General features: G+C 38.7%; 1 protein-coding gene across 5 annotated transcripts in view; it reads left to right on the top strand.

Moving 5' to 3' along the window:
- The window catches only part of FAM118B (family with sequence similarity 118 member B), a 48,591-nt gene that overhangs the window by 17,499 nt on the left and 14,979 nt on the right, over nucleotides 1-16,113 (top strand). For all 5 annotated transcript variants that reach the window (XR_006297308.1, XR_006297310.1, XR_006297309.1 and 2 more), the window contains exons 2-3: nucleotides 6,263-6,355; nucleotides 10,710-10,962. Coding sequence is in view for 2 of the 5 variants with exons in the window: in XM_043579768.1 (XP_043435703.1) it covers nucleotides 6,270-6,355; nucleotides 10,710-10,962 (339 nt within the window). In the remaining 3 variants the exon portion in view is untranslated. The remainder of the gene's footprint in view (nucleotides 1-6,262; nucleotides 6,356-10,709; nucleotides 10,963-16,113) is intronic.

Genomic DNA, 16,113 nt, shown 5'->3' on the forward strand with positions numbered 1-16,113 from the left:
TATAAAACCAAAGTAGCATATCACGTGTAAGGAGCAAAATTGTTTTTTATTTTTGTTTTTTTTATTTTAGAGTGAGCATGGGCAGAGACAGAGAATCTTAAGCAGGCTCCGCGCTCAGCACAGAACCCAGTGTGGGACTCCATCTCACAAACCGTGAGATCATGACCTGAGCCAAAATCAAGAGTCGGATGCTTAACCAACTGCATTTGCCAAACTTCATGTTGTCAAAATAGAACTTTTTTTTTAATCGTCAAACTCAGTACTGTTTGAGTCAGAAATCCTCAAGAAAGTAAAAAGCAGCAGGGAGTGGAAATTAGGTGGCATAATCTTAGTAAACGTTTTTATTTTTATTATGACAGAAAAGTCTTCCCTTTAAGACTTGTCAAATTAACTCAAAGAGCAACACTCTGTAATGAGAATATCTTCTGGGGTCGCCCAAACTGGGATGAATCTACATTTGTATGCAGCAGTATCCTGTGTGCTCTTTTGGCAAGAACAGTAAGCCCTTGAGGGTTTCTCCACACTGTCTTCAGAGGAGAGATTTAGTTTTCAAGGACTCCATAGAACATAAAACCTTGCCCTTAAAGATTTACTTAATCTCATTTTCTTTGAATAGTCTGTGTCATTTGTGATGAAATTGTCTGATTGTACTATTTGATACGTGGAAAATATTTTATTAAAAAGTCTCCTTCCAGGGCGCCTGGGTGGCTCAGTCGGTTAAGCATCTGACTTCAGCTCAGGTCATGATCTCACAGTTCAAGAGTTTGAGCCCAGCGTGGAGCTCTGTGCTGACAGCTCAGAGCCTGGAGCCTGCTTCAGATTCTGTGTCTCCCTCTCTCTCTGCCCCTCCCCTGCGTGTCCTCTGTGTGTCTCTCTCTCAAAAGTAAAATTTTTTAAAAAGTCTCCTTTGTTAGCAACACGTGTTCTTGTTTTCAGGATATACCTTCTCAGAAGCTTCACAGGAGAGAAAGCAGTGACAAAGAAGGAAGTTATTTTTTGCATGATAAAATCATCAACTTTAGTCACCAACTTCTAATTCAAATGAAATTTTAATTTGGGTGTCTTACTATTCCTTCTTAAAACAATTTTGGGGGCACCTGGGTGGCTCAGTCAGTTGAGCATTCAACTCTTGATTTTGGCTTAGGTCATTCATGATCCCAGGGTTGTGGGATTGATCCCCTGCATCAGGCTCCGTGCTGAGTGTGGAGGCTGCTTAAGATCCCCTCTCTTTCTCATTGCCGCTCTCGCCACTCATGCTGGCTCTCTCTAAAATAAAATTTTTTAAAAAATTGAAAAAGAACAATTTTATTCCTTATATATATGTGATGTGTTACTTTGGTTTTATAATTGAAAATAACTGAGACAAATAACATCTGAGCTCTTGAGCCTGGAATACCAATGTGGTTGATTTTAGGACTTGAATAAAAAGACCATAGAATTTGGGGTAAACCTCTCAATTCCTTAAAGTTTTTCAGAAACCCTGCCTCTGATGAGGTCGTTCTCATATTGCTCATATATGGGTCATTGCTTGGTAAAATACCAACAGTAAGTAGTGTCAGTCTGGCATTTTATCAGTGACTACATTAAAGCATATTTTCAGGAAATAAGTGTGACAGATCTTATGTGACAGAAGATAGAGGATATCAGGCACATACAATTTAGATACAGAAGTAAGAGCAAACTAAGTTAACCAGAGGTAGAGGAAACACTTCAAGACTGGGGGGTACACAGAGGAATCCAGTCCTCACATATAGTTCTTATATATCAGTTTCACCTCTCTGTGTTATTAGGAAGAAATGGAAAGTTTGTTTTACACATTGATAGGAAGGGGTGCAATCTATGTTATAGAACTGAATTCATCAACTACTTTAGTAAAATTAATTTGTTAATTGGCAATGAGCTTGTTGCTTTTGTATTACTTTTGTAGTACTTTATACTGGATATCTTTTCCTTCATTCCTCCCCCATAGTTACTGAAAACCAGATGTGTTGGAATTAGTCCAAAAGCCACAACTAGAAGGATTTGGTTTCTTCCAAGTCAGAGGGTGACTATCTTTTTCTCTTAAAAACTGAAGTTAACCCTTTTCTGTGTTTATGCTAGAGAAATAAGCCAGTCTTTATTCTAGTCAAGGTTTTATATATTTAATAGAATGGGGGAGAGCTTACTGTAAATACAGCTGGTCTTTTATTTTTTTTAAGTTTTTTAAATTTTGTTTATTTTTGAGAGCGAGTGAGTGGGTGAGGGGCAGAGAGAGAGGGAGACACAGAACCTGAAGAAGGCCCCAGGCTCTGAGCTGTCAGTACCGAGCCTGACGCAGGACTCAAACTCACGAACTGTGAGATCATGACCTAAATTGGATGCTTAACCCACTGAGCCATGCCGGCACCCCAGAGCTGGTCTTTTAAGGCAAGAGATGTACCACTTCCTCAAGCTAGTCATTTGTAGATTTTTTTATTTCCAGGCAAAAATGCCATCATTAGAATTTTTCTCTCCTTTTGATTTGTTCTGTCTGCCCATATACCAAAATATATTATCCTGAGTTCCTTTTGGCCTGTCAGTTGTTTGAGCTGAAGATTACACACTGGAAGCCTGGGGAGAGACCACGAGGTCAGCGTGAAGAAAGCAGGCTGGGAGACCTCACTCTCATTCTTCAGGGAACCAGATTTTGCTGTCATTGTAGCACCAAGAGCAAGTGCTACTGCGATTTTTCACTGTTTTCAAATCCACAAGTCCTCTAGTTTATATGAAGTTAATTTCAGCCCCCTTTCCACTTGTCCTTTTTCTGTGTTCCTTAATGGATTTTTCCAAGGATGCTCGCCTTGATTTTTCCCTTTCATTCACAAGATAGAAGCATTCTATTTCTTGCCAAGCTGATGGGTTTCAAAGTGTATGTGTTCTATGTGAAGACTTAGGCCTTAAAAAATTGTTAATGAGGTTGCTGTTACTTTCCTCAGCATTTACCAAATATCTGACTTTTATTTTGCTGAACTCTCTCGGCCTTGAAGGATTTTTCAGCGGCTTTAGCAGTAATTATAGTAACAAAGACACTGCCACAGGTGATTGCCTTTGTCTTCTTGTGGCAGAAAAGCTTTTCCCCCCTCTGTTGTACATAGCAAGTCCCCCTAAAATGAAAACTCAGTGATCACATACATAAGTGTGTGAACTAGTTGATGCATGTTAAGAATTCCTTGTCGGGGCGCCTGGGTGGCTCAGTCCATTAAGCTTCTGACTTCAGCTCAGGTCATGATCTCACAGTTTTGAGTTCGAGCCCCAGGTCGAGCTCTGTGCTGACAGCTCAGAGCCTGGAGCCTCCTTGGGATTCTGTGTCTCCTTCTGTCTCTGACCCTCCCCCACTTGCTCTCTCTGTTTCTCTCTCGCTCTCAAAAATAAACAAACATTAAAAAAAAAAAAAGAATTCCTTGTAAGATTTTCGTAATCACTGTGAAAGATCTTTATGGGTAACTGCATGTTGTTTAGGGTAAACACTAAAATGGGTTTGTTTGGTTTTTTTACTGAAATAGTACTCTAGAAGAAATAGGATACGGTTTATGCTCCAGTGCCACTAGAGTGTATATGTGAGATTGTATGAGGCATCCTTTTGCCTGAAGGAAAGATGTTATCCTGTTAGAAAACAGGATGTGTGTATGATTACATCTAATGTGGCCATATTGAATTTCTTCTCATTTAGTTCCTAAATAAGAGGACCCAAAATGTTGCAGTAACAATTCTTAGGACCCGTTGGCCATATTCAGTTCTCTTAAATTACGTAGATAGAATGGACCTTAAGAATAGTTGACTCTGGGGCACCTGAGTGGCTCAGTTGGTTAACCGTTCGACTTCAGCTCAGATCATGATCTAATGGCTCGTGGGTCTGAGCCCCACATTGGGCTCTGTGCTGACAGCTCAGAGCCTGGAGCCTGCTTTGGATTCTGTGTCTCCCTCTATCTGCCCCTTCCCTGCTCACGTTCTTGTCTCTCAAAAATAATAAATAAACGTTAGAAAAAAATATTTTTAAACAAACAAAAGAATAGTTGATTTTGTAAAGAAAAAAAGAAAGCTTAGTATTCAGGTGTAGACAGACACCAAGAATTTACCATCTGTTAGAATCCAGGGAAAGTGGCCTAGCATATTTTCCAGGAGAAAATGACACGACCAGTCTATGTAGATTAGTGGTGGTAGGGGGTACGTAACAAATGGCATCTGTCACCAGAAAAAGCTGTTTCATTCAGCTTCTGAATTTAGGTGAGTGCCATGATTATATCAGCAGAGTGCCTGGTCATATAGCAGCTATCAAGCATTACCCAGAATTATTTTGTATAAATCTGTCTGGAATGTGGGATCTCCTTTTTTGATAGTTTTGGTGTGCAAATTAAAAACAAACAGGGGCACCTGGGTGGCTCAGTCCATTAAGCATCAGACTCTTGATCTCGGCTCAGGTCTTGATCTCAGGGTCATGAGTTCAAGTTCCACATTGGGCTCTCCCCTGGGCATGAAGCCTACTTTAAAAAAAAAAAAGTGAGTTGCTAAAACTTGGAGGACACTTTTAGGTTGTAATAGAGTGGTTCAGAGCATGAACTTGGAAGGCAGACTGCCTTGGTTTGAATTATGGCACCCAGCCTTTCTGTCCTTCAGTGTTTCTCATCCCTAAAATAGGATAATGTACTTAATAACTCTAAGCACTTCTCCAGTCTAGAGCCCAGGCTACACTTTAGAGTAGAAAATGACTTCACATAAATTAAAACTTAATGGAACTATTTCAGTATTTTAAATGGTGATTAACTTAGTAAACTGGGAAGGTGTTGAGTAACAAATGATTTGTACATTTATTTATTTATTTTTACAAATGATTTGTACATTTAAATGAATGGAGGATGACATCTGGTATGCTTACATTTAACAAAATAGCTGGATTGTAGAAAAGTTGCTTGCATTTCATTTGGTTGTTTTCTATTTGCCTCACCATAAGAATTTCCTGAGGATTCTGGAAATTCTGGTTCAGTAATTCGGGTTTGGATCTTGAGAACATACACTTTTTTAAGTCAATTGATAGATTTTTTTCTTTTAAAAACGTACACATTTAACAAATCTCTCAGATGATTATTAAGAAACAGTTTACAGAGTTAAGTATTGTGTGTCTTCTCTGAACCCCAGCTTTCTGACCAACAGAATCAAAGATTTGACTAGAAAGATGGTCTGCTTCCTAACTCACTTTATGATTTTGAGATTCCTATCTAATGATTATGATATCAGATAATTCCATTACATGTGATGCAATATGGGGTGAGGAACTGAGCCTTCTATTTGCCAGAAAAATTAATTCAGCAAACTTTAAAAAAATGTTTCCATAAAGAAAAAAGCTTTCTCATAAAATAATAACCTTGAGATAACTTGTATTGATTCAGTTAATTCTAAATATCGATAATGAAGCAATAATAAAGCACCCAAAACTCTGGTAATGTGTATTGTCTTTTGTTGGGTGTGTGTACACACTATTTAAAATACTGCTGTTTTAGAATTATTGGTCCTTCGATTTAGCAAATTTACTAAAATTGTGAGCAGTTAAAACTTCTCATTACAATCTTCATTCTAATCCATGGCAATTCTCTTTTGCTAGTTATCCCATCACCTGAGCACAGTCTGTCATTTCTCATGCATCTTTGCTTGACAATCCATACCTTTCCCATTTATCACCGTGTCTCAGAGTCCACACTGTTGAGCTCGGGAGACATGCCTCACTGCCTGCCAGGACACACTTGTTCAGCAACAAGGAATGTCTAACAATCAGCAAATTAGTGTTGATTGTTCTATTCTTGACCCAGTGATTTCTTTAGCTGATAGTAGTAAGTAGATAATTGGGGGCTATTAGCACACTTATCCATGTGTTGTTTTTAATCCCCTAAGTCTTCCAAAGCCTATCTCATGGGAGAATAACAGGTATTTCTTAGGCTCCACAAAGTGATGGCCAGCAATTGACATGAATTGACACAGGTTTTTTTTTGTTTTTGCAGGGTGGTGGGAGGTTGCAGGGGAGCCTTCAGGAACACAAACAAGATGACAGTATGGAGCACCAGTCATAATTTCAAGATGAATTGAGTTCCTGAAGTTTGGGATGCTCATTAATTAGTGGATTTCTCTTAAGCAGGGGATATCTCTAGAGCACCTTTAGGGTATACAGCTCATTAAAACTGTTTAATGTATATGCTATTTTGAATGGTATATATTACAGATCTAATTGTGGTCTGTGGTGTTTAATCTATTTTAGAAACTGGATGGCTTCTACAGGGAGCCAGGCCTCTGATATAGACAAGATTCTTGGATTCTTCAGTGATGGCGCACCCCCCACCAAAAAGCCCAGGTAAACAAGGGAAGGGAATCTGAGGAACACAGTAAATTACCAAACAGACTTGCCCCACATCCCAGTTGTTTTCAGAAGTTAATATTGGTCTTCATATAAAAATTAAATTATTTTCATTTTGGATTCAATTTTTATTTTTATCCAGGTCATAAATGTACATAATTTTAAAGTCAGTACCTGAAAGCTTATAATGCCTTGTCCCTCTATAGAGATAATCACCTGCAGCCTTTTAATTGATTTCTTTAATATTTCCATTCATATTTTTAAATACTTTGTATGTACTGCTGTTTTTTAGTGTTTTGGTTTTATCTATTTCCAGTTAAGAAAGATGAGGATTAGGCTTGCTCTTCTGGAGCCTTTCCTCACATGTTGCCCCCCTCCCCAGTGTGTTTTATATCATAATTTTTGGTTAAGTCAGTTTTTAATAGTTACATTACATGACTGTATAAATAGTTCATAGGTGAGCCTAATCGTGTTTTGAAATTACACTTTTTTGTCCATTTTTTCCTCCAAGTTATTAAAGATTGTCTCTCTCTCTCTCTTTTTTTTTTTTTTTTTTTTGGTTTGCTTTGTTTTCTATGTACCTATCATACAGGTGACAGAAGAGTAAATCTCTTAGATATGCTGACACTCATCAGTAATTTACTAGTTTAAATTGTTTCGTGGGGTTTTCCTTTTGGACCATATTCTGCTGAGGATAGTTTTCCAGGCCTGCTGAAAATGGCTGATATTTGCCATTTTCCTTCCCCATGACCTCAAGGATTCCTCTTACATCTCTCCTGTATTGGAGCCTCTGTTTCCTAGATACCATGTCACCTTTTTGGTGTGGTCCTTCATTTTGCTGAAAACTATTTTCATTAGCTTCCTTAGTAAGGATTCACATGAGAAGGGTTTTTGGAGACATATGCAAATGTCTTTATCATATTTGTACATTGATTTGATGATTTGGCTGAGTGTAGAATTTTAGGGAGGAAGTCATTTTCCTTAGAGTTCTGAAGTTACTGCTCATTCTCTGCTAGCAGCTAAGTCTTCTGCCAAAATAGGGACTCTGTGCTGATTCCCAGTCATTTGTGTCATGTGGCCTCTTCTTTTCTCATTAGAAGCTTGTAAGGATAGTTATTTTATTCTCAGCAACCTGAAATTTCATGGAGATGTACCTTCATATGAGTCTAGACATCAGGTGGCTCTTCAGAGCTGTCTACTGATAATTCATTTTTGAAAAATTTTTTTATTTGATAATTTCCTTTACAGTTTTTTCTGTATTGTGTCTTTGTAGAACTCTTGGTATTCAGATATTGGACCTTCTGGAGTAGGACTCTAGTTTTTTATATTTTTCTATTGCTTTTGTTTTTATCATTCTGCTGTCTCAAGTAATTTTGTTTTCTTCCAACCTTACGAATTTTTTATTTGTTATATTTTTAATTTCCAAGAAATCTTTTTGTTTGCCCACCCCCCTCCTTTTTTTCTTAAGTTTATTTATTTATTTTGAGAGAGAAAGAGCAGAGGAAGGGCAGGGAGAGAGAAAGAATCCCAAGCAGGCTCTGCACTGTCAGCGCAGAGCCAGATGCAGGGCTTGAACTTAAGAACTGCAAGATCATGACCTGAGCCAAAATCAGTAGTCCGATGCTTAACTGAGCAAGCTGCCCAGGTGCCCCATGCCCACCCCTTTTATAGCATTCTTTGTTTGTTTGTTTCATGTTTATTTATTTTTGAGAGACAGAGTGAGACAGAACGGGAGCTAGTTCTGGGGGGGGGGGAGGGGAAGAGAGAGAGGGAGACACAGAATCTGAAGCAGGTTCCAGGCTCTGAGCTGTCAGCACAGCCCAATGCGGGCCTCGAACCCACAACCGTGAGATCGTGACCTGAGCAGAAGTCCAACACTTAACCGACCGAGCCACCCAGGTGCCCCATACAGCCTTCTAATGTTCATGTTTCATAGATGCCTTTTTTTTTTTTTTTTTTTTTAAATTTATGGAGATAACTGTTTTCAGTTTTTCTTCTTTCTCTGGTATTGTCCCTTGTTTCCTGCAGGTTTTCTTTCTAGGTACTAGTTTGTTTAGATGTAACTCTCACATTGGGGGCTTTGTTCAAATGTAAGGTGACCTTTCTTTGTCTGCTCATATTTAAGAGAAGACGCTAAAGAGCCAGTTGGAGAATCTGTGTGTGTGTAAAGGACTTGGTCTCTCGTGCTTCATTGGGGGTGTCAAGCATGGTTCTGGAGCTGAGGAATCGCCGCCTGTCAGAACCTGTGGGTCTTTTCTCTCATGCTGGCTGTTATCCCCAAAAGAAGATGAGTGGATGGGGAATAGCGTGCAGGTATAAGGTTCACTGCCAGTGTCTGAGAGTCTTCCTCTGGGAGAAGGGGGCAAAGGAGAGTCTTGCATTTCATATACTGACTTTTACTTAATCTCCTTCCCCAATCTCTCCCCTTGAGAACAAGCTGTGCACAGTGTTCTCAAATACTCAGCCTCTCTGGAGAGCAAGGCTCCAGTCTTAGAATTCTAACTGCTTCTAAGACAGCCTTGCAGTGACTTCTCTTATCTTGGCCCCACCTGCCCCTCTACCTTCAGACTTATTTGAACATTCCCAAGGTTCTGTCGAGGGAATCAGCTCTTACCTTACAACTTCTAAAATTTTGTGGGCCTGTGTTGTCTGCTGTCATCTTTTCCTATTCTGTTTTTTATGAACTTATGCCTTCTAAAAAAATTACTTTATAATTACTTAGTGGTTTTAGGAAGAATCAGAAACGAAAAGTGAGGCAAAATTACACCTCAGACCTATAATGGATGAGGTAAAAAGTTCAAGTAATACAGCACAATCAAGTGAGAAGTAAAAATCATTGTTCTCCCCAATCCCCAGAGCTAACCACTATTAACCGTTCTTGTGAACCCTTCTAGAAATTTTCTGTATGTATTTTTTTATGTTTCAATATTTTAATTCCCTTGAACTGAAACTTATTTTTCATCATCAGTTTCTGATATCTATTGTCAAGTCTTTTCCCATAGACTAAACTTTTGAGATTGGGGACTTGATTTTATTCATAGGAACATCATTAGTGCCTACCCTTATGTCTAGTACTTTGTAAGTTTTTCATATTTGTTGAATGACTGAATGCAGGAGTTGGGGATAGGGAAGGCAGTTCTAAAGTTTGGTTTCCCAAAACAGGTTTCCCAAGGCTGTTTCTTACGTTATGCCAAAATGCGAATCCTTTTTCTATTTTATTATTTTGACAAAAGATTGAGAAAGGCAATTTCTTGGAAATTAGCAAAATTAGCTAAAATTAAAGCTAAATTAGCAAAAATTAAAGTGAATAAACATATTTCAAACACATTTTAATGTAGTTTCCAGATTGAAGTGGGGGGGCAAAACACAAAAATTGTGCCCCTGCTATCTCTTCAAAACAGAACTCTGTGGTGCTTCTCATGATAAGAAAGGAATGTTTTCTCTTCTTGTCGTATCTGTTGAATAGTTTTTTTCTTTGTTTATTTAGGTAATGTGAAGGTCCTGTGTTTCACATTTCTCTTAACTACTTTTTTTTCTTCCTTCCTTCCTTTTTTTTTTTTTTTTTTTTTTTGCCTCAAGATAATCTAGAACAAAACCGAAGTGGAATTTGTTCCCATATTTGACTGTCTCATTCTCAATTTTATCTTAATAGTGTGTATGAAATCTGAGCTTAAATTTGGCTTTCTTTCATCTCTTCTTTTATATTTGCCAACAGTGGGAATTTAATTTGTATGGATTTCTTTTCTATCTGGAGTCCATGTTTTTTGAAATTCAGTGTTGGTTTAAAATATAAGTTAGTAAAACTCAGCTGGGCTGTAATGTGATCAGATCTTTTCCTACTGTTAGTGGGTTTTTTTAGGTTGAGAAAACTATGAGGGAGAAAATTGATTTTGAGAGTGCCTTTTACGATTCCTGAAATAGGTTTTTCAGCAAGTCTTGGCACAAAATTCTGGTCTTTTTGCTTGAGATACTCAGGAGAGGATGGGGCACCTACCTGTCTCAGCTGGTTAGGTGTCTTGACTTTGACTCGGGTCAAGATCTCACGGTTCTTGAGATCAAGCCTCACGTCGAGCTCTGTGCTGACAGCATGGAGCCTGCTTGGGATTCTCTCACTCCCTCTTTCTCTGCCCCTCCCCCCCCATGCGCGCACACGTGCCCTTGCTCTCTCTCAAAATAAATAAACAAACATTAAAAAAAAAAGATACTTAGGAGAGGTATCAGAAACTGGTACTTTATCCTCTTTGCAATTATGAAAGTGATAGCTGAAAACCGTGATTTTCAACAGTCCTTCCGTGTGCCTCCCCTTATCTGTTGGATGTTCCAATCCTCTTCATTTGGTTGACTTTTTCAGGAAGCTGCTTCCAAGCTTAAAAACTAAGAAGCCCCGGGAGCTCGTGCTGGTGATCGGAACAGGCATTAGTGCTGCAGTTGCCCCTCAGGTTCCAGCCCTAAAGTCCTGGAAGGGGTTAATTCAGGCCTTACTGGATGCTGCCATTGATTTTGATCTTCTAGAAGATGAGGAAAGCAGAAAATTTCAGAAATGTCTCCATGAAGACAAAAACCTTGTCCATGTTGCCCATGACCTTATCCAGAAACTCTCTCCTGTGAGTACCCTCCTGTGTACCCTGGGATTTGATATTTTTTGAAACCATGGCACATATGCCAAATGTAATAAGAATATTCATTTCTAGTTTATAGATTTGCATAACATTTTGCTCTTTTACAACATGTCTGTTTATGGACCCTATTCAGGGTAGTTATCTTGACCCATTTGTGTGTGTGTGCGTGCGTGTGTGTGTGTGTGTGTGTGTGTGTGTGTGTGTGTGTGTTGTGGTGGTGATGGTGGTGATGATGGTGATGATGATGTTGTTGTTTCTGAGTGATGTGGAAATGTTAGAGTTCGGAGCCAATGGCCAAGAAAGAATTCTTGAGACATCTTTGGTGCAAAAAGGTGGTTTTATTAAAGCACGGGGACAGGACCTGTGGGCTAAAGAGCTGCACTGGGATCGTGAGGGGTGACTGATTATATATATACTACTTGGGAGTTGGGGGAAGTAAAGATTAGGGGAAGTTACCAAGGGGACTTTCATATGCTAAAGAAGACTCACAGGATCCTGAATGATAAGGGCCTCCTTGTCTTGTATTGTCTTCAACATGCCTTCAAAATCAGGATTCATTTAATATATTTATATATTTGCAAATAATAGAGTAGCCAAAGCATGTTGTAAATCTTTTCTTTTAATTTTATTTATTTTTTAATATACGTCCAAGTTAGCATATAGTGCATTTTAACATTTTTGTTTATTTATTTTTTAACTTGCATGTTGTAAATCTTACTAAGTCATATTTTTGAAGAGAAAGAAGAAACATTTTGAAGAAAAATGGTTCATGACTCATTTCAGAAACTTAGTATGTTTTACGTCCTCTTTTCATTTCCTTATCCTTAGTTGTGATAAACTGTTACTAACCTAGAATAATGTAAATAAATAATAGGCTTTTAAAATTTTTTTTTTTTTTTCAACGTTTATTTATTTTTGGGACAGAGAGAGACAGAGCATGAACGGGGGAGGGGCAGAGAGAGAGGGAGACACAGAATCGGAAACAGGCTCCAGGCTCTGAGCCATCAGCCCAGAGCCCGACGCGGGGCTCGAACTCACAGACCGCGAGATCGTGACCTGGCTGAAGTCGGACGCTTAACCGACTGCGCCACCCAGGCGCCCCAATAATAGGCTTTTAAAGGGCTCATGTGACCTCTGTCCGGTACCATTTACAGAAATGAACTCAAAATGGATTAAAGACCTAAATATGGAGCTAAAACTATAAAACTCTAGAAGAAAACAGATTTAAAACTTAATGACTTTGAATCTGGCAGCAGTGTTTTAAACATAACATCAAAAAAGCACAAGTAACAAAAGATAGATAACACTGCACTTTACCAAACATAAAATCTGTTAGGCTCAACGACCACTGTCTATAAGAAAGTGAAAAGAGAGCCCCCCAGAATGGGAGAAAATATTAGCAACTCCTGTATCTTCTAAAGGTGTAGTATCCAGAATATATAAAGAAGTATTATAACTTAACAATAAAAAGGCAAATAATTCAATTTTTAAATGGCAAAGGACTTGAATAGACATTGGTCCAAGGGAAACGGCCAATAAGCACACGAAAAGAGGCTCCACATGAGACGTCATTAGCAGAGTGCAAATCAGAACCACCTGAGGTGCTACTTCACTTGGGCCAGGACAGCCAGAGTCAGACGGTCAGATAATTAAGTGTTGGCGAGGATGTGGAGAAATTGAAATCCTCATGCACTGCTGGGCTTGTGAAATGGTGCGGACAATGTGGAACACGGTCTGGCAGTTCCTCAAACAGTTAAATATAGAGCTACCATCTGACCCAACAGTTCCACTTCTAGATACACCCAAGAGAAATGAAAACATGTTCAGACAAAAACTTACAAGCAAACATTGATAGCATTATTCATAATAGCTAAAAGGTGGAAGTAATCCAGAGGTCTGTCAGCTGTTAAATGAATAATCAAAATGTGGCATATTCATACAATGGAATACTACTTGCCAATAAAAGGAAATTCAGTACTGATACATGCTGCAGCATGAATGACCTTAGCATAATGTATGCTAAGTAGGAGCCATTTACAAAAGACCCCATACTAGATGATTCCATTCATACAGAATGTCCAGAATAGGGAAACCTGTTAGAAAAAGTATAGTAGTACTTGTTGAGGGCTGGAGCATGGATGGAGGGCAGCTGGGTGATATTTAAAGAGTACCTGGTTTCTTTTTGATATGATGAAATGTCCTAACATTGACTGTGGCGACAGTTGCGGTATCTGTGAATCTAAAAATTATCATTGAATTTACACTTCAAATAAGTGAATTGTACGTCATGAAAATTGTATCTCAGCACAGCTGTAGAAATAAAGGTAAAAGGATAGAAAACAGGTATGATTCAAACACTGATCAATAGAAAGTGAGAGTGGCTATATTAATATCTGATAAAGTACACTTGAGAACAGGGAGGAAAGACTTAAAACATAATTTCTTAATGTCTAAAAAATAATCCAAAATACTGTCATATAAAGAGTCAATTAAAGAGTATATAGCCAGAAAATACAAGGGAAAATGTTATTGGAAATGTGTCAGCTAATTAATTTAAAAAATGTTATCTTTCTGGGGGAGAAAAAAAAAAGAAGGAAAGAGAACTCATGAGGAAAAAGAGTACTGTGTCCGACTAGGAGGATTGGTCTGTGGATGAAGAAGTTCTGTTTCCAACTAGGATGTAGTGTTGTCATGCCTTCTATTGTCTTGGCCATAGCCTTCTCTAATCCATCACCATGGTCTCCTGAGAACAGAAAACATGATTTTGCTAGCTGGATGAGTTATGATTGAAAGTAATGAGATTTAAAGTCAGTGTCATTAAGTGTATACCTACCAAATGTACCAGACTGGGGTCACTAATTATCTTTGGATGAAGATTTATTATTAGCCTGAAAGTGTAGTTGTGGGTTAGTGTCAGTTGCATTAGAGGAGCAATTATCAAACCTTTTGGTCTCAAGACTTCCTTTATACGCCTAAAAATTTTTGAGAATCTCAAACAACTTTTGTTCTTGTGAAGTATATCTGTCAATATTCACTGTATTAAAAATTGAGAAATGTTTAGGGGCACCTGGGTGGCTCAGTCGATTAAGCATCTGACTTCAGCTCGGGTCATGATCTCACCGTTCGTGGGTTCGGGTCCCGCATCGGGCTCTGTGCTGACAGCTCAGGGCCTAGAGCCTGTTTGGGATTCTGTGTCTCCCTCTCTGTCTGCCCCACACTCACTCATGCTCTCTCTCTCTGTCTCTCAAAAATAAATAAACGGTAAAAAAAAATTGAGAAATGTTTAAAACACTAATTAACTTAAAAATAGCAATAAACCAGGGCGCCTGGGTGGCTCAGTTGGTTAAGCATCTAACTCTTGATTTTGGCTCAAGTTATAATGTCACAGTCCTGGGATTGAGCCCCACGTCGGGCTCTGTGCTGACAGTAAGGAGCCTAATTGGGATTCTCTCTCTCCCACTCTGTGTACCTCTCCTTTGCTCAAGCTCTCTTTCAAAATAACAAAGTTTAAAAAAAAGTGACAATAAACCTATTACATGTTAACATAACTAACATGTTTGTGAAAAATAATTCTATTTTCCAAAACAAAAATAAATTAGTGAAAAGAATAGTATTGTTTCACACTTCTACAAATCTCTTTAAGGTCTGGCTTAATCAAAAACAGTTGGAGTCTCATATCTGTGTTCTATAGTGTGTGTTGTTTTGGTGTAAGTATGTGGAAAAAATCAGGTCTCACAGATATGTAGTTGAAAAAGAAAGTATTTTAATAGTCTTTTTAGATAATTATAGATATTTATTGTTGATAGTACACTAAAAACTAGGTAAGTAGTGGCTTCCTTCCTTCAGATTAATAGCAATAGGGAATCTGAAGTCAAATCCATATTAATAGGAATATGGAATCTGAACTTCTCCTATTTTGTTGCATTAAAATCCGTGATCCATCTTGCATTTATTTATTTTTTTTAATTGTTTATTTTTGGGAGAGAGAGAGAACGAATGTGAGCGGGGGAAGGGCAGAGAAAGAGGTCGACAGAAGATCCAAAGTGGGTTCTGCGCTGACAAAAAAGAGTCCAGATGCAGGGCTCAAACCCGTGACCGCGAGATCATGGCCTGAGCCGAAGTCAGACACTCAACTGACTAAGCCACCCAGGTGCCCCGCCATCTTGCATTTAGGATGAATCTTTCCCCCATCTTTCACCCTTTTGCAATATCGTGCATTTGTCATTTGGAAAATATTGGTTCGTTGAGTTATATATATCTTCTAGATACTGACACATTTCACTACAGCATCACCAAAATTGCATCCATTAATGACACCACCCATCCCTCACAGAGGTATCTGGAAGCAGTCGAGCTCATGGTGGCAGAATAAGATTTTATAAAATTCTGGTTTTTGCTTGAAAGCTCAACTTTTGTCATTGGCAGCCATGGCAGCAATGCTCCGTTGTTTTCCTCGAAACGGCAGGCTCACTTTATTTTTGCAACATTGCCTGAGAAAACCCAAATCTGAATAACTGTAGTGTGTGTGTCATTCATTCAAGTAAAAATAACGTTTGATGAGAACAGGTGGCCAGTTGAGTTTACAGCTCGGCCACACAAGTGTTTTGCCTGGAGACAGCCATCATACTTCAGTCTGCAGCACCTGTGCTCTGTGCAGAGCTCCTGTTGCTTCACACAGACTCTTAAGCAGACATGTGCTCAAGGAGCAAGGTTTAATACAGTTAGTAATTTTTACTGTTTCGTTAAGGGCATTCTTAAGGGAAACTGAGGTTTTTTTCTTACTGTAAGTCTTTGGTAGTGAAGAATACAGTGATCACTGGCACAGCTTGGTTCCACTGTCTGGATTCACACTAAGGCACCAACAGTTTTACCCACCGTTGCTTTTGTACCATCAGTGCAAATATCAGCACAGTTTAAAAGACAAAAATCACCTTAATATTATTATGAAAATAATTTTACTTTTCAGACTCATTAAAGGATCTTAGAGATCCATGGGGTCCATGGGCCACATTTTGAAAACCACTTTAATAGAGGATATGTAAGAAAAAAATAACAGGCAACCCAGAGGCTTTAAGAAAAAGATACACCGGGGCGCCTGGGAAGCTCAGTCGGTTAAGTGTCCGACTTCGGCTCAGA

The sequence above is a fragment of the Prionailurus bengalensis genome, chromosome D1 (assembly GCF_016509475.1).
Source record: "Prionailurus bengalensis isolate Pbe53 chromosome D1, Fcat_Pben_1.1_paternal_pri, whole genome shotgun sequence".
In the NCBI taxonomy this organism is placed as follows: domain Eukaryota; kingdom Metazoa; phylum Chordata; class Mammalia; order Carnivora; family Felidae; genus Prionailurus; species Prionailurus bengalensis.